This window comes from Pelmatolapia mariae, linkage group LG6 (assembly GCF_036321145.2).
Source record: "Pelmatolapia mariae isolate MD_Pm_ZW linkage group LG6, Pm_UMD_F_2, whole genome shotgun sequence".
Lineage (NCBI taxonomy): Eukaryota > Metazoa > Chordata > Actinopteri > Cichliformes > Cichlidae > Pelmatolapia > Pelmatolapia mariae.
Window position 1 is genome coordinate 25,160,820 of NC_086232.1, and position 19,931 is coordinate 25,180,750.

Genomic DNA, 19,931 nt, shown 5'->3' on the forward strand with positions numbered 1-19,931 from the left:
GACCATGTAGGCGAGATGGAGATGACACACTCCACAGCCAAGCAACCGAACCGTGATCACTCTTAGACCCAGGCAGGGAATTCCTCACCATTGAGAGAGCGCGAGAGGTGTGAAAGAAAGATCCACGTACCTGCATACCTGTGCACACATATGTATATGTTTTTCAGGTGGCTCGCTTGGTTTATATGAAAATATATGTGTCTGTATGTTTGTGGTCATGCAGCTGACTGACCTGCAGTCTGGTCAGCACCCAGTAGTCAGTGTACACAGTCCAAGATGTCTGCAACCAGCGTTGAATTTTACTGACAGCAAAAAACTGTATAAGAATGTCCTCCCAGTAGCTCTCACCGAGTATTTTTACTGGAAGAATTGATCACCGAAAGGAAACCTGGATTTCAAGTCTCCACCGAAGCCACAGCTCCCTTCATTTATGATCCTCTGCAGTATTCATCTTACACCATCTGGCATTAATAATGCACCCGTATTGCTTTCACATTACCATTTAACTCACTGATACTTTAAGCACAGTTTTACCCACACAGGCATTAGACATTTCTCTACTGTCTGTTTACAATACAATGATAGCATTCCATTAGACAAGTTAGTAAAGGGAACATGGCAAAAAAAAAAAATCAACAACTCAGATTTGGTTGTTAAAGGGCCACACATGCCTGTTTTCATAGTTTATCTAATGGACTGCATTAATATATGCTTCATATATGTATGTGTGTATATATATTAATGGTATATGCTTTTTGGTTTATGGATGTCTATCCCCTTCCTGTTCAAGCATCTTTTGTTGTGTAAGCCATCACAGAAAGGATTTAAGTTTGCTTTAATGTCTGTTAGTTTTAAGCTGTATATAAAGTATAACAGTCTGTTATTTTACACCCATGAATTGGATTTACATTGATTTTCAGGTAAAGAAAAAAAATTTAATATAAAAAATGGTGACGTCATTTGCAAAAAAGTGCGTTGTGATTGGTATGATTGGAATGACACATATAAAAATTTCAGTTCAATAACAAAAATACATTTTAAATCAAAAGCACTGTCCTGTCATTGATGGTAGAAGTCTTATATCAGTTTACTATCTTCTGTGAACTTCAATGACATAGAAACCCCTATCTGAGCATTTCTTCACCAAGACCATTTTCATCTTTGTTAAGCATTTTTACGTAGTTACACAATCAGATGGTCCATACCAGACACCGACAGTGTATTACATTTATATTTGGAACTATATATTTTGAAGTACCCAAAATATCATGGGAAAGTGTTCATTGTTTAACCCAGAACCGTATTTCTGCTATTGCCCTTTATTTTCTCTGAATTTAGTAACTGCAGGCAGTTTCACTGTGCAGCTACTGTACATTTTGTCCCGCAGGACTGTACAGATGCACTTGACATATGCGTGCATAGTGCCACGCGACTTAACCATACTGAACAGTCAACTAAAATTCTTATGTAACATGTCATGCTATGATCATTTCCTTCAACAAATCCCTATAAATTAGAGGTAAGCTTTAGTGGCAGGCTGCGCTCTCGAGAGGATGTTAGATAACATGTTTATGGTACACATTACTATATACTCAACAGCCAGTCATTAAACACACCAAAGACAAGAGTCAGTTCTTTCTTGTAAAACCGATTTCATCAAATCACATGATGTACAATTAGCAGTAAATTAAGTGGAAGGCCAGAGTTCTTTTGAGATAATGGCTATTCTCAGCATCATCTTTATTGGCAATACTTACTTACTTCTTATTGACTCTTACTGACGTCTCTGATGTTATATGGAATTAGACAGGAGGTTTGGTACGAAGGAGAACATTTTATTGTTAAGAAAAAGCATAGATAGACAGAGAAAAAGCTTGAGTAGCAAAGCCGCAGGCATGGCTGCAGTGCTGAGCAGATCTGAGGCAGGTGGACCACTCCTTGGCTGCATTTAGAGATGAGAGATGCAGCACTCTGCTCCTCTCCTTCTTCAAATATAGCTGACCTAGTTTTTTGATCTTCATACATGTGCCTGAAACTCCAGAGCAGCACGTGACTGAAACAAAAGAAGGCTAGTTGGCATGTCTGCAGGTGCTAACGGGTGTGATGGTTTAGGGAACGTGTACTGCAGGTGTGGTGTGTGAGAGTGAGTTACTGCATAGCTGCTGCACCTAGGCTTAGTACTACTAACTAGTTTATATTGAAATTTCACTATTGTTTAATTAACTTAACTATAACGTCAGCTGGATTTTTAATAAAGCAAGATTATTTTAGTCAGATATATTTGCAGCCTTTTTCAGGGTATCTGGCTGACATTCATAGGCTCACTCAAGCTAGTCTTTTAAAATTAAGCTCAATTTTTCTGAACCTGTTTTGTTGTATGTTGACTGGTATGGATTATATCTCTTATTTTTACCTGATGAGAATAAAAACCCTAAGTATTTTTGTGTGCATGTCCATTTTAGGGGCGCCTTCTCTGTGGTCAGGAGGTGCGTAAAGATCTCATCTGGTCAGGAGTATGCTGCCAAAATCATCAACACTAAGAAGCTATCTGCCAGAGGTAGGAACCACAAACATTTTCAAGCACATACAACAACACAAGCTGAAACATTCCCTGAGTGTTACTGAGCTATGAGCTGAGCATTGCTCACTCTGAAACAGGCTTTAGGGCTCTGAATGAGAACAAGTTTGTGTGCTTCTGATTAAACTCAATGAGTGACTGACAGACAGTCACACAGAAGGGAAGAGACTCATCTGCATTTTGGATAGTTACGTTTTCTATGTTTGTAGAAAAAACTAACTGAATACGTGTCAAGTGATGTGTCATGCTGTAATTGTTCTGTTGCACTTTTTGTGATGTGCAGTTCTCCCTCCTTTTTGTGGCTTTCATATTTGTCCTCTAGTTTCTATGCAAATGTTTGTCCCATACAACCTTGTGTGTACGTATGTGCGTCCGTGTGCGTGTGTTCCTTATTGATTCAGGGCTCTGGCTGGTCTTGTTGTCCCAGGGGCAGATCTCTTGTGAAGCCGACCCAGTTCTTTCATATCCATCACTGTAATTGTAGCTGCTGGCCTGGTTGCCTCAGGCTTGGGACGCAAACATACACGCTCATAAACACACGCTCACAAACGTATGCATGCGCAAGCATATATTTGACCCAGGAGCCATTAAGAGTCTATCTGTGATTACTATCCAGTGATGTGTTGTGCTTTTACAGTTCTCCTTCCATTTCTTCAGCCAGTAGATTTTGTTGCAGTGTGCTTGTTTGTGATAATCAGTGACTGCTGTCTACTACAGAAAATGTCAGATTCCTGTATATGTGAACCATTCTTTCTAAACTACAATTTAGTTTGCAATAATTTACTTGAAATTAAACTGACTGGAGTGCACATGTTATATTTGTTTATATTTTGACTATGATGAATCAAATGTGTGGTCTGTTGCTTAGGACCACCCCTAAGTAAATCAGAAGAGGCACTAAGTTTTGATTGGTTGTTGAAGGATAAAAGCAACTCAAATTCTACACAAAGTAGGCTACAGTCACTACACATAGTATGTTTAAAATATGGATATGGCTTCTGGCTTAGAAAAATTAAGCCAAAATGGAAGCGCCGTAAGCTTCGTCCACACTGGAAGTAAACTGCTTGTTGGACACGCTTTGGAGCTGACAGCTAGTTACTTTCAGACTTTCCAGATATGGTTGCCTAGGTGCCCCACTAATGTATTTACTGTCATGTGATATGCCAATCAGTGATATCCTGCACTCTCATTGGGGGCTGCCTCAAATTTAAGATAGATGTATCTTGGTGTCTGCCCATAACACATATAAACTTGTGTAAACAGTTTTCTGATTTAACCTCTGGAAACACTTTTGTAAATCTTGGTCATACTGTGTTTCAAAATGCAGGATTATCTGTAGTATGGTCACTGGCTGATGACTTATGTAGTAAGTCCCACTCTTGCTTGTTTTTTAACCTAAGATGGTGACAGTGAAAACACTCATCTCAAGATTTCAAAAGGGGACTAAAGAAACCAGTGGACCAGTGACACCACGGTAGCTTTCATTCTGTCTGTGTCACCATATCACTTACTAAGCAAGCAAGGGAAGTAGTAGTTGTCTAATGAAATCTTAAAAAGGACATGTTTATTTATTTATTTAGAGTTTTTTTTGCTGCCTGTGAAGCACTTCAGTCAACTCTGGTTGTTTTAAGTGTGCAATACAAATAAACTTCACTTTGACCTTGACATAGATTATCTAAAACATACTAAAGGAAAACAATCATTCTCCTGCCATATCAGATGGCATCTCAAACAGCTTCCTTCATAACCATTTGCATCTGTCCTCTATATTACTGCCATCTTGTGGCCACAGTTTGCTATTGTCTCTGGAAGCAGGATTAACCCCACTTCACTACAATACCACTAAAATCTGTACAGGGCCAGTGTTTTGAAGACATGGTCTTGTTCTGTTTACAATACAATAGCCTGAGATTGTCAGTTAAGGGCCCAGCAGCTTTTTCTGGTTGCTTGCACCTACAGAATCAGAACAAGTAATTGATATTCTGTGATTTATTTTATTTGTCATTATAACATAAGTTTTCCTTACATAACCACCTTTGCAAACATGCAAGGTGTAAGGAGTTATAGTGTAGTGTGAAAAAGTTTTTCATAACTTCTTTTGCAGAAAGCCTTGATAATGGACAGAGGACATCAGCTGTTGCCATCTCTGGTTTAATAAAACAAGTTTAACAAATTAAGAACCCAGCAGCTCTTTCAGAATAACATCTATGTGAACTCACAGGGTTGACAGAATAAACTTTAACCAGCTGTTTTGCATTTTTAATTAATATTTTGAATCCCTCAGTAGATATTGATGGTTAACCATGTCAGACAGTGCAGACAGCTGTCATTTAAAAATAAATATATATTTGATATACTTACTGAAGCCTGTGTTCCTGAGCTCATTAAAAAACATTTATTTGAAGATTTGTGGTCCTCATTCATAACCACATTACAAAAATGTGATTTTCTATACTATGACTCATTACATTAGATTAAATAGAGCATGAAGTATTTAAAATGAGCTGAGACTTAACCATCTGCAAAAATAATATTGTTCCATAAATCGCGGATGGGGAATATGTGCTTTTTCTTTTGGTTGTTTATTGATTGTATGACAATAATCGTGTTTTATGTGTCATGAGGTGTTAAGTGTTTGCTACTACCTTTTACTAAAGGAATAGTTCTATAACATTTGTCCACAAGTCAAACCACTTGTCATCGTTAGCTAATAGTAAATACTTTGATGATGACTACAGAAGTTATATTTTACACTTCTTCGACCAGGAAGGTGTACGGAAAGGTGCAGGATGTTGTTGGTTTACATAAAGGCAGGTTGCAGACAGGCAACACAAAACAGTATTGACACATAATTTTGAATGACAGTTTTGCTGTCATATCATGCTTTCAAAATATAACATTTTAAATTGGTGCCTACTGTTATTAGATAGTAATTTCAAAGAAAATCCAAGAATTGTATCATTTCCAGATGACACGCAAACACTTCAGACAATCACTTCTCTTCACATTCATTGACTTAAAACCATACCAGTTTGAATCTTATACATGATGTAAGACTGTCATATTGTAATATCACCGCTATAGCAACCCCATGCATTTGCATTCCCTAGTGCGCACAAGAATGAGACAACCCCGGGCATGTCTGAGAGCAACATGCCCTCTGATGATGATATACTACCTAAAAACCGACCAACCAAAAAAAAAAAGAAAAGAAAAAAACACTAGCACCTGGTGATGTGCAACACAACTGTAAGTAAATGACTCAACCAACCTGATTTTCTTGAAATATCATAATAAAAAGTTGATCTACATATTGCCATTTGAAACATGCCAAAAATTAGCCACTTGGCATAGGTGCTCACTCAGATAGAATATGCTCAATATTAGATAGACAGTCTCCTGGATTGTTGTTGCTACATTTTTCATTATGCATTTACTGGTGCTGTTTACAGGCAGATTGCGGCATTTCCTTAAAATTTCCGTAAAATGTATATTATATGTTACACAGTGCACATTAAATGTTTAGTGTTATACTCAGTTATTTCTCAGTTCTTAAAGTCTTAAATTAAAATGCTCATCGAATTCTTACCCAAAATGTAATATTTAAATGTGTGAGTACTGACTGAATAGTAACTAAGAAGGTTAGTATGTGCTCTATCTGTCAATCAATCTATCTATTGCAGCATATCTATATCTTCTCCTCCATATCCTAACAGTCTTTTGCATGTTGCTGAGTGTAGTGTTTGTAATAGACACCTTGGGAGACGGATCAGTGTCTTGACACTTGCGTGGACAGATTTTCCAAAAATACCGCAAAGAATTATCTCACCACTTGTGCATGTGGGTCTCCAAGTGCATACATACTCGCCCTTCCTCTTTCTTATGTGTGTTCATATAGAGGTTTACATACTCTGCATGCTGGCGTGTCAAATATGGTCTTACCCTCTTTCCGCGATAAGCCCTAGAATTGCAACTCTGATTCCCTTCTCTCTGGCAGGATCATGACCTTCCCCCTACTCCTCTCTTCTGTTCTCTGTGTTTGTGTATGCAAGTGCATGCGTGTGTGTGTGATTATATATAATTGAAAGGGGTTTAGGATAGGATTGGTGTCTGGAATGCAGGCAGATCAAGGCACTGTGTGTGTGTTTGCTGCTTCTAGTTAAGTAGGCACACATGTGGTGGGCCTATTGAACCAGCCACATTCCTAAAATCTGCAGTCCTGATTATGCAGCATTTGATTTAGAGCAGTAGATGAGTTAGTGAATAAGAGTGGAGAAACAGAATGGAAGAAAAGGAAAGGAAGCAGAGGGAGAGAGACAGAAAATCAGAGTGTGATAGAGAAGATGGTCAGTCAGTATTTAAGTGTGTGTTTGTGCATTCTGTATTTCTCATAGCTAAAAGCTTGCCTAGCTGTGTTGGTTTGTACTTTTAATTTTTAAAAGATGTGCTCTTGGGTTGTCGATACTGATATCCATGTAAATACTTAATATTCAAAGCCAGTTTTGATATCACAGAGGAAAAATGACAAAAAAATTAAAATAAAAGTTGTTTAAAAAATATATAGATTAGCATAATACAAACAAACAAATTTTAAGATTCTTTTAGGTAGTGCAAAACCCCCCAAAAAGTATTGTCATTGCTGATCAAACAGAGTTGGAAAGGTAGACTGCCATTGTTTCTACTTGGTGCAGACTTTTCTCACCTTCGTTCTGGTACTTTCAGAGAAACATGACAGTTTTTAGACAAAAGAGAATGTGATCCTGTTAAATTACCAGGAGACTGTACTAAGGCTACATACTGGCAGGATTGATAATCTTTGATGCCCATTTCTCCATGTTAATGTTATTAATTTATTATTAGTCATAGCAATTAGCCGCTGCCTTAACAGACAGCTAATGGTGCTATCAATTAACTGCTAATAGTTAAATTGCAAACATTAAATGTTATGATACTCAATTATCATATTCTTGTTTTAAAACAATAAATTATATATTACAAAATAAGTCCATACTTCCCAGTTGATATATTTTGCTATGTATCTACAACCATTTACACACTGCCTTGGTCACTGACAATGTCTGTTATGTGACACTGTTTGTGAACGACTGTACTAAATAGTAACGTTATACTATTATTGGTTGTGATTACATACTATTTTTTCGCACATACAATCTCACAAAACGTGTTCTTTAAACGTGCACAGCATGGTGATTTTAAAAGAAGTGTTACTGTAGCCAGTACAAAAATGCTATGTTGCAGAGTGTGTTGTCTGCATCGCATTTTGAAAAGTGTAACCACCCCTGAGATTACTTTTGTCTCCTTGCTGACACCACCGTCATTGTACTTGAAAATGTTGTAGGAGTGACATCACACTGTCTCGCTGTCTTTCTTCCTCTAACTCAGATGTTTTGAAATCTGAAACCAATTGAATTGGTACTCATTAATACCAATGCAATTGGTTGGTATCTTTAAAAAATACAGAATTTGGCACTCAAACTAATCAGGGGTTGTGTGCTTGCAGGTGAAGACGGCTTTGTTGATATAGAAATTTTAGAAAAATTTTAAGTATTGATTGATACCCCAGTATGCTCATTGCATTGTTTTGAGCATGGCTTGGTGATAAGGAGATGCGCTGTGAATCTGGAAATCATTTCCAGCAAATTAGAGATGGTGGTTTATCTTCTTCTATCTTCTTTCACCTGGCACATGTTTGAGAGTCTGTACTATATGTGAGGAGATGACAATAAAGAGACAGCTGAGCCATTTGACAAAAATAATCATAATAATAAAAAAGAAATTAATCAATAGGTCTGTAGGACTAAAAACAGAGAGAAAGGGGAGAGGACTGTGGTTAAGATACACAGATATGCACGCAGGAGAGAAGGAAAGGAAGGAGGGATCAGTCAGAAGAAGGGGATCACATGACTCACTGGGTACTCAAAGGCTAAAAATATATTGCTTGTGCTCTCACACCCTGACATACACTCAGTATTGAAAATATTCTTTTTTTCTGTTTTTTGTGAATGTTTAGCTGTTTGGCGAATTAACAAAGCACTGGACAGCAAATGTGTGTTTGTAGATCCCACTTAAAGTCTTAGTTTTGAAAATATTTTTTCCTGTATAATAATGCATCAAGTTATCAAATTAATTTGATGCATTATGCCAAATTTCTTACAGAGCCGTCTGCCACATATCATGGACCTTATTATTCAAATGTGTCCTACCACTATGAATAGACATTAGACTGATGGCAGTCATCAGCACAGAGTCTGCTCTAGATTTTCAGATGTGAAACGTGAACCAACTTTGTCCATTAAATTCAATGTATGCATTCAGTGAAAGTAAAAAATAAGTGATGCAGCTCTCACTCTTTTAAAATCACAAAATTTTGACTTAAGGTTAAAAAAATGTTCAGTACAATGTGTGCAACAAAGCAAGGGTATTACAGGTTAGATTAAATTTGAATGCATCGCCTACCTCCCTCCTTTTCTCTGTGCTTTTATATGTTAATTTTTTTTCTTACTTTCTCAGAGTCTTAAAATATTTAGTCTGAACTCCTGCTGCAGGTAAACTGTGTACGGTTCATATTGTTACTGTCCTACTTCCTACAAAGAGCTGTTGTGTGACACTGAACATATTTATGACCATTTAGTCATCGGCCATGTACCAAATGATTTCAACATTGACAAATTGAATATTGATTAGATATATTTAAACAATCTTAGAAGACAAAATTCATAGTAAAAGTGTGCATTTTAATTCAAAATGATGTCACTTCATAGATGGATTAGCACAGTGGCAAAGTTGCAAATGATTTTCTACTTTTGGCATAGAAAACTATACATTTGTCATGAGTGTATTGACACTGCCTCATTGCATAGACAGTTGAGCAGAAGCATCTACTACATCACTTAACCAGCAGTTTCCTTTGAAGTGGCAATTTTAGCCACACTAAATGCTAGCCATGACTGCGTCTGAGCTATAGGTCCTGCATTGTTATTGTCTTCAGTAGGCCTCATCAGCAGTGTTGTGTTAAGCCATGCTTAACTTGCAGGTGCTTTTTCAGTTTGAAGTGGAGCACTTCACAGCCTGGAAATACTTATCACACAGACACAATTTGCATTTCGCTGTGATGATTTTGACATCTCTGGGCTCACTCTTGGAGATAGAGTGAGGAGTTCAGTCAGTGGAAGGTCTCATAGTAGAGGAATTGCTCCTCCACATCGAAAGGGCAATTCAAGTGGTCCAGACATCTAACTAGGATGCCTCCAGTCAGCTTCTGGCATGTCTAACTGGAGAGTCTGCAGTTCATGGCCTGGCTTGGTTTTCCCCAAGTGACTCGAGTTCTTTACTTTGTAATGCAATTTTCCCACAAGATACTTGTTGCACTTTGTTCCAAAATTAAAACTAGAAAAAAAGAGATACCAGTGGGTTTTTTTCCCCCAGAAAAAAGTAGCTCCATTAAATTGCTTCTCTTCTACATTAAAACTATTGCTTTCCCTAGCTAATAAAAACTGGAAAACTGGATGGTTCAGTCAAGTTCTCTGTTTGGTGTATTGGAGGCATTGCAGAGAAATGCAGAATAAATTAGGTCTGGTAGTTGTATTAGAGAATTTTAAGTGTTGACTAATCTTTTTATGCTGTTTCATGGTTCACACAGATTGCACATATGTACCTGCACACCCATTCATGTATTTATATTTACTAATATATTTCTTACAAAGCTTGATCATGGCATGCATTGCAAATGGAGAGCTGCAACTTTTCTGTTTAATTTGTTTAGTTTAATTTAGTTTATATTACTCCTGTTCTTGTTGCAAAAATAAAATTCTCAAGTTGAATCTTTTGTACTGTGTATTTTGGTACCTTGGTGCTGCCAGTTCTCCTGAGCTGCAGGACACAATTGCTACCGCAGTACTGTAGCTGTAATCAAAATAAAGAATGAGCAGCACAGTAGGGCTTGATTGCTGCAATAAAATGTGGTCTTTGTCTGTGATTATAACTAGTATTTTGAGAGTCTCTCCTTGTTGAGGTGTTTTCAGAAAATGCAGCTCAGATTAAACCAATTTTACACATCAGTCTAATGTGTGTGGTATATCTCTGCATTACAGTGTATAAGATAAATGTGGACATTACCGTATGTTACAAGACTCTTGGGGCAGTTTTATCTCTGACACCAGCCACCTTTTGTTTCTCTTCAGAAGAGCAAGAAAGGGAGTTATCAGTTTCATAATTCTTCCTCTATTGCAAACTAACAGAGGGTGACGCTGTCTCAGCATCCTGGATGGTTTCATTAGATCCCTGGGAACGGTATGGAAGAGGACTACTTAGCCGCTGGCAGCAGAGGATGTTACGTTCACCCCACTACATCTTTTTAATTAAAACTCTTAATTAAATGGAGCAGAGCAATTCCAGGACCCCGTTGCGGTGTGTCTCTGTCTGTGTGTGTACCTTTGTGTGTGGTTTGAACATTTGTGTCTGTATCAGCGTTAAGACTTCAGAAAACGTTTGTCGTCATTGGTGATTAAACTATTGATTGTTTAATAGGGTTAACTGAATATGTATTGGCATTTCCAGAGGACGGTTTCAGCTGCTCATTTTTCTGACCAACACTCAAAACATCAAAAGAGCTATAACCAACAAAATTTGGATTTTTTACTTAATTGATTACCTGAGTTTTTAATTGATTATCAGAATTTGTTATTGTTGACTGGTATATAGAATTTGCATATTGTATACTGGTAACAGCAATATTTTTAGCCAGTAAGGCAGGACATATGTATAAATTCCCCAGATATTTGTAATGATCATTGCAAATATAAGAAATTAGTCTTAAGGATGTTATTTCCATTATAAAATAAAAGTGAGCAGCATGAAACTGGCATATTATCATCGATAACTGCATCACTACTTATTTATGACTCTTTTTTGGTACAAAGCTAGAGTTAGCTAGTATTGGTTCTTTTTAGCTTAGGAGCCATTTTCTGTTCAACCTACTTTCAAAAATATTTTGATATTAGCTCCCCTGATGACTGGCAATCTATACTTTGGAAAGAACGGGTCAGCCAGTGTGCTGCTTTTTATACTTGGCCTATCAGCTACTGATAAAGTTGGAGGGTCACCATGCAAAACTGGAGTCTGAGTCACATTTGATGAAAGACCACTCAAGTGACCTTTTAGCTTCCCAAACATGCATGATACCTAATATAAACAGAAAATGTGTTTTCACATACCAATTTTGTTTGTTTGTTTGTTTTTACATAAAAGTGCCAACAAGAATTTATTTTGAAGGATAAAATGTAAAAAAAAAAATAACATAACAATTGTCATGGATGCCTTCCATTATTTATTTTCCTCATTTGCATTTTGCACTCTTACACAGACACACTATACTGGAAATATTCTTTGTAGGCCAAAACTATGTATGAGCCAAATGTTAAATAAGTAATTTCTTTTCTTTTCCTCCCTTGTAATAGATACTACACTCTTTACATGTAGCTACTAGTGCTGTGGTTTTACTATGACATAAAGGTCAGACTGTCAATACTAGCCTGTTAATTAAGTCACCACTTAACACTGAAGTCAGTAGTAACATTAACTACAGGTCTACATGTAATGAAAGTAAAATTACCTCATACTTTATACAGAAAACAGAAATGTTACATATCAAGAGTTAGTAGTTCATCATTTAGATCATTTGGAAATTGAAATTGTAGTTGTTGTCACCATGGATGCAAAAACATCAAAGATGTAAAAAGCTAAAAAAAAAATAACAATAATAATAAAACTAAGCACAGAATCATTTCACTTAAAGATTCATATTCTCAGTCTGCTTCTGTTGCAGTGAAGATGGCTCTATTTAGCTTTTTAGTTTCAAAGCTGACCTCTTTACTAGGGATGGGTATCGAAAACCGGTTCTTGTTGAGAACCGGTTCTTGTTGAGAACCGGTTCCCACTTTTTCAATTCCTTGGAATTGTTTGCCATTTTTGCAAACGATTCCCTTATCGATTCCAGTCGTCCCGAATGACGTCACCACGTTGCGGAGCGTCATTTACCTGGCAGGAAACATGGTGGCTCAAACGCTAAAAAGTTTGGTCATACTTTACGAGAACGGATGACAACAGGGCAACTTGCAATACTTGCAAAGTAGATATTTCATTCAAGGGAGGAAACACTACGAATATGCAAAAGCATTTGCTCACAAAACACGCGATGACCTTAAATGAATGTCGTGTTTTTAATTCCTCTCCTGACTCGTGAATCTCAACCCAGCAGCAGCAGTAACGTTTGTACGTCCTCTCCCGTTAATGCGGCAGGTAAATAATCAACTAACAGTGCATATTATGTTAGCGCGATCTGCCTTATTACAAAACCTGCCATTACTGTGCGCTGCATTTAGGTGACCATGATGAGAGAGGCAAAGTCTGGCTGGCGCTCGCTGGCAGTTGTCGCTGCAGTCTACTGGTAGCGTCTCCTTTCAGGCCAGGATAGACGAATGTCACCGAGCAGTGACTAAGTTTGTGGTAAAAGGCTTGCACCCATTTGCCACAGCAGATGCCCCCGATTTTCGGTAAGTGAATGTGTTTAATTGTAGGCAGGGACATTACTGGATATTCTTGTGTAATTGCTACTGAATAATTTATGTTATACTTTGTTATTGCTACAGAAGAATATTTATTTTATTATTTTACATTTACAATTTTTTTTCCCCGGGGACCCTGTGACACCCCATTGAAGAGCCATAGGCTGGATCTCTTAAGGATCTCTTAAGACATAGGTGTCAAACTCTGGCCCGCAGGCCAAATTTGGCCCGCAGTGTAACTACATTTGGCCCGCGAAGCCATACCAAATTACTATTAGAGCTGGCCTACTGGTATTATACAGCTAACGATATACATATACATATATACATATATATCGTTTAGTATTAAGCCTTCCATATTCAGTTTTTCAGCAAAACTTGTTTGAGTCCATAAGAAAAGATTGATTCTTATATCTGGAGGAAGATATTTTTCAATAAATATTAATGTTAGCCCGCGACTTTGTTCCAGTTTTGAATTTTGGCCCACTGTGTATTTGAGTTTGACACCCCTGTCTTAAGATCTCACTGTTGGGTTTGTAAGGCCATGTTACTCCTAAATTTCTATCTTGTTCAAAGAGAAGATATAAAACAAAGTTCTAAGCTAATCGACCTTAGTAAAAAAAAAAAAAAAGAATTGATAAGTGAATCGATAAAGAATCGAATCGTTAAACAGAATCGAAAATGGAATCGGAATTGTGAAAATCTTATCAATACCCATCCCTACTCTTTACCTTGTTCTTTTTAATATTTATTTATTTATTTATTTATTTATTTATTTTTAATAAAAATGTTTGGATGTGTTATGTTGTCCCAAAATTTGCTTGTGTTGGACTTGCAGGATATCAAACTATAAAGACACTCACAGAGAGAGCACTATACTGCTGCAGTGCGGTTGCAGATGTGACACTTCAGACCCAGACTGAAAAAGAAAGAAGCAGCAGCGGAAAGAACCAAAGTGGGGTAGAGGTGGAGGTTCACTGGGGTCTGTAGCTGGAACTTGTCATGTGATACACTGATTTACACTGGACAAAATACCAGCTCTTTTTTTTTTAACCAAAAGTATAATAAATAGATTTGGCAAGAGCAAAAGTCTTTGTCTTCACCAGATAACCTGACATCTAGCCTTTTTTCTTTCTTACTCATTTATTCATTTATTTTCCTCAGAACTGATTTGATTCTTTGCTCACACCGAGACTACTGGAGTTTTAGATAACTTTAACGCTAGCCCTTTTTCCTTTGTTAGTTTATTTAAAATGTCCTCCATCTTCAGTTGGGTGAACTGAAGATGGGCTTGCTGTTGCAAATGTTTTTGTGCCTTTACTGTAGGTTCAGTGGGATTTTTACTAATCACTTTGGAAACAATTCATCAAATGATACTTGCTAACCTGTCGATCGTATTTACCCCAGGAACCTACTGCAACCTGCTGCTAACGGTTGGTTCTTTCCAACTTGCAATTGTGTCCATTTAACGTAAGGGATAATAATACACAACTCAAGCAACTGAAGTGTACAGGTAATGGAACAGAAAGAACAACTCGGAATGAAAGAACACATAACTCTTTGGTTTACAGTCATACCTTTTACTAATAGAAACCTGGAGATTACAGAAAATGAGCAAATGCACAATACAGCAGACAAACTGGTTATCAGCCAGTCCCCACTTTCTCCAGGTTGAAGAGCTGTGTTTCTGTACATTCCCTAGTAACAAATTAGCATATTTATACATTCACTTGGCAGCACGGTGGCACAGTGGTTTGCACTGTTGCCGCACAGCAAGAAGGTCCTGAGTTCAATTCCACCATCAGGCCGGGGTCTTTCTGTGTGGAGTTTGCATGTTCTCCCCGTGTTTGCGTAGGTTCCCTCCAGGTACTCCGGCTTCCTCCCACAGTCCAAAGACATGCAGTTTGTGGGAATAGGTTAATTGATAATTCCAAATTGCCCATAGGTGTGAATGTGAGTGCGAATGGTTGTCTGTCTCTGTGTGTTAGCCCTGCGACAGACTGGCGACCTGTCCAGGGTGTACCCCGCCTCTCGCCCTATGACAGCTGGGATAGGCTCCAGCGCCCCCCGCGACCCTGAAAAGGAGAAGCGAATGGATGGACTTGTACTTTTGAAAGAAGTAACTTGTGATCTGTTCTAAAATGGTGCAAAGTGTAGGAGGCCTAATCTGAGCAGCATACTTGGAATGCTAATGATAGAAAATCGATTATTTAAGACATTAAGATTTATGAAGTGACTAATACAACAAATCAATATTTTTCTGTAGACTGAAAAGGAGCTGACTGAAAGACCGCACACTAGTCTCCTTGCATCACTCTACATTTGGGGAGGTTAAATCTATACCTATAGCAATACATACTCGCCACAAACTTTTAAGATACTGTTTCTGTTGTAAATACCTTAAATAGATATTTCAATCTTTTTGTGGCTATTGCACTGTGTCATGGAAAAATATAACAAATTGGATTGTTTTATGAGACAAAGAAGTGCATTTGGTATTGAAGAGGAACACGACTACTTTTCAGCCATTACAAACAAAGTAGCTGTATTTTTTTTCTCACACCACAGCTAATTAAAGACAAATTATGACAGTTAAAATAATAAAAGTAAAAGAGAACAAAAAAGAATAGGTATGTTTTTGTATACTTTAAATGAAGTTATCAATCATCGTGGTCTTTATTGTGCCAGACAGAGAAGCACTCATACTTGGACACTTTGAGACGGTCAGCCCAGATCAAGCCAAAAAAGGTCCAGACAGGGTTGAATGAAAACAGCTGACCGGACATTCACATTTGTTGGCACAGTTGGTTCAGTTTTAACCACATAAGCGGAATTACTCTCACTAGTGTCTGTGACAGCAGGAGTCAAGCTTACGCAAGCAGAGTTGAGTATTGTGAGGCTTTTCAGCCAGTCATAACTGATTGTTTGAGACATTTTGAGAGTCAGCTTTTTTTGCAGCTACAGTCTGAAGAGTGAATGGGTAAAATGCGATTTACTCAAGCATTAAAAAATAAAAACACGCTGTTATGCCAATGCAGGCAGTCACACCTGTACTCGTGCACTTTTGTGCTCCAATCCTGTTAACTTGTATGAAGCTTGCAAAAATGAGAAACAAGCTCTCAAAGGAAAACCAAGTAATCTTGTGGACTGTCTCATTCTACAGTTACTGTCTGCAGTCCCTCAACACTGCAGATGTTTGACATTAAAGTTTGATTTTCTCCTAAAATCAACAGCACACTACAATACAATGCAATACAATTTTATTTATATAGCACGTTTAAAACCAGGGGGTACACCAAAGTGCTTCACAGTAAAAATAACGGTAAATGATTACACTGAACAGTAAGTCATTAAAACAAGGTAAAATAGAGAAAGTAGAGAAAACAAACAAAAAGCATTAGTAAGTAGAGATAGGGAGAGATCATGATAATTCAGAGAAATGAGTAGCGATACAGCAATTAATGAGCGGTGAGAATTAGTGAACCGGAAAAAGCCAGGTTGAATAGGTAAGTTTTCAAGCGTGCTTTAAAGGATTGAATGGAGTCAGAGGCACGAATGGTAGCAGGAAGACTATTCCAGAGGTTTGGTGCTATAGAGGCAAAAGCACGATCACCCCTAGTCTTCAGACGGTGCCTGGACCAGAAGTAACTGACCGGAAGATCGTAAAGAACAGTTGGGAGTATAGAGACTGAGGAGGTCGGTGAGATAGTCAGGGGTAAGGTTGTTTAGGCATTTGAAAGTAAGCAGCAGAACTTTTAAAATAAATACGAAATTTAATAGGCAGCCAATGGAAGTCAGAGAGCACTGGAGTAATAGAGCCAAACTTTCTAGTTCCGGTTAGGAGACGAGCCGCAGCATTCTGAACGAACTGTAATCTTTGGAGGTGAGCAAGTTGGAGTCCAGAGTACAGCGAGTTACAATAATCTAATCTGGAAGTCACAAATTCATGTATCACTTTTTCAGAACGAACAGAACTTTATTATGTTTAAGCTCTTTTGCACGTGTTTTTTGTTGCATTTTTCTCAAATCTTGTAGCTGCTGAGGGCTCCAATAAAAAGCTACAGTTTTAATATTATCAAAAAAATATATGAACGCATCCTTTGCAGACAAACGTTCACTACTCATCAATCCTTAGACTATCTGCACTTTTTCTGTGTACATAAGCATCTTGAGACTCAACTGTTGCATTACAGAATCTGTAAAGCTCAATTTCTGACTTTCCATCCTCATCTACAAGACTAGACGTGTTTAAGTTAGGAAATAAGCATACGTAGCTCTAACTGTATTTCTGCAGAGTTTTAAAGTTGTGCGTGAACTCTCAATATCTGCTATTTGCATTCAAGGCTGGTTCCACTGCAGAGGAGAGGAGAGGCCTGACGCTCTGATTGGTGCGTGAGTTGCTAGACAACAGATGTCCAGCCGGCTAGGAGGTGGACTACCTGTGGAGGAGGGAGAGAGAGGAGAGAGACAGAAAGAAAAGTGGAGGTGGAAAATGATGACAAAGGGAGCGAGGCTGTCATATAACAGAGTACAGTCGATGAATACTGCAAAAAAAAAAAAAAAATACAACCACCCTGGCACAGCCAAACATGACCACCTATTATGGACCATTATGGAAGAATGGTTCAAATCATTTTCAGAATTTGATTTTTTTTTTTTCATCTTGGGAAAAAAACTTACAGTATTTGTGTTGAGGTCTGAAAATGTGCCGCAGTCTTTCCTAAACCATGTCCTCAGTATTGCTACTAGGTATGGTATAATTAGGTCAGATAACTTTATTGCTTAGTGTACAAAGAATAACACTAGATTGTGTCTTAATTGTGGCATTAATGCATTGTGCATACTATTATTTTAACAAAAGTCCTGCAAACATACTTAATAGTATGGGTATTGTTTTATTTTACTGGAATTTAACAATGTTAATAAAGCAAAGTACAATGAAAAGTAATCCGTTAAATTCCTTAAGAACAGCAAATTGGCTGTTGTACCAGTTTAAAATATGCATGATAGTAGACTTAAGTGATGTACTGTAAACACAGGTGTATTATAAAAAAACAAACAAACAAAACAAAAAACAATTACTTAGTGTAGCAGAAAATGCAAATGTGAAAATTAGATATTTGTGAGTAATGATTCTCTCAATATTAGCAAAGGGAAGACAGAACGTGTTTTGTGTTATACTGACACAAAAGGATGTGCCATTCAGCAACATAATAAAGCTAAGACAGAGATGGAGAGATTAGTGACCTTGCTCAGAGAATCCTGCTAATCATGCAGTAATGGCTAGGCTGCCCTTGTTTCTGGCGCTGTTTGTGGGCTTCTGTGCTGTTGTGCTTGGCTCTACAGCTGGCAGTATGCTTCAGCAAAATTGAAATTGTCATGTTCTCAGGGGCATTATGGCAGACTTGGAGCCACACAGAAGAGCTGCAAGAAATTCTGCATGCAGGAAGGCATGCAAGTCCTTTCAGAAGTTTTTACACAGTTTCATCACTGCCTCTGGAGCCAATATGACTGTTGAAAGAAAAGAAACAGCATTTTTTAAGATAATGAAGTTAATTGTGGCTGTTCTTGGTAGTTAATGCTTGGGCTGATGGATGAGAAAGCTTTATCGCAACAGTAATCAGATCAGTTCATTGTAGACCTTTTTGTAGTTTCATCATTTTATCTCTTCTTCTTTTGCCTTTAAATATTCTTTTTTTATTTTATTTTGTCTGCTCATGCTATATAAGGTTAATTTTATTCTGGATTAAACTTTGTCACTAGGGCTGACAAACATCTTTGTCACCTTTCTTTGTAGATAAGTACTTTTCTGTCATAATATGTTTTTTATACTGGCATTTTGCTGCATATTTGAGTGCACGCCAAGGTCAGTTTCCTTTAAAGCGCACTAGCTTTGTTGTTGTGCTTGCCTATTGTTTTCCTATAGGTGCGTTACACTGACACAAAACAAACAGATACCTGGACCTATAATGAGAACAAGCAATCTAGTGTTCTTTGCTGGTCTTGCTTCTGTGCTGCACTGAGCCCACAGTTTCCATAGCATCAAGAAGAGAAGAAGAAGGAGGCAGATGAGAGTGAAAAATAGGCGTCCTATTTTATTTTGGAAAAATGTAGAACCTGCTGCTCTCTCTCTCTCTCCCTCTGAGTCCTGAGGCAAAGCTGAAATGGGTCGCCTCAGCACCGGATTGTCTTACTCATTGCGATGACTCACTTATTCTGAATCAGAGTCACTGGACATTGGGTTTCTTCTGACAGAGAGATTTGAGTGTCACTTCATGTTTGCTAAGTCAGATAAAATCAGTCTGAGCCTCATAGAGGAGAGATATGTTATGCTGTCTGGGTTGCCATATTTCCTGTCTGAGATTTTTGTTGCAGTACAGTTAGATTGCAGTATCTAATACCTGCTGCTGTTCTATTCTGTGCTTCCCAAATACCGTCTTTTTTCCCCCTCATAAAATTTGGTGGATTTCATGTAAAGAAGCATGTACATGTTCTCCCAGCATCAGTTAAGGGTCCACTATTAAAACAAGCTCACCAAAAGCTGATGTTGTATTTAGGTGGAACATTATAGTCACTGCCGAAGAGCATATACTTCTTTAAGGTTTCGGAATATGAGTGAAATCGTTTTATGGTATGCATAATATTACTGTGTATGTGGAAAACAAATGTCACAGTTTATTGTAACCTAAAGCACTTAATTACAGTGATGTAGAAATCTACAAATATCATAAAGTTTCTGATTAAATTTCACCATTGGTGTAATACAGAAT

The 19,931-nt window shown here is 37.7% G+C and overlaps 1 protein-coding gene across 11 annotated transcripts in view; it reads left to right on the forward strand.

The window, feature by feature from the left end:
• Positions 1 to 19,931, forward strand: part of camk2d2 (calcium/calmodulin-dependent protein kinase (CaM kinase) II delta 2) — a 43,139-nt gene that overhangs the window by 959 nt on the left and 22,249 nt on the right. For all 11 annotated transcript variants that reach the window (XM_063476336.1, XM_063476337.1, XM_063476334.1 and 8 more), the window contains one exon: positions 2,463 to 2,557. In XM_063476336.1, coding sequence (XP_063332406.1) covers positions 2,463 to 2,557 — 95 coding nt within the window. The remainder of the gene's footprint in view (positions 1 to 2,462; positions 2,558 to 19,931) is intronic.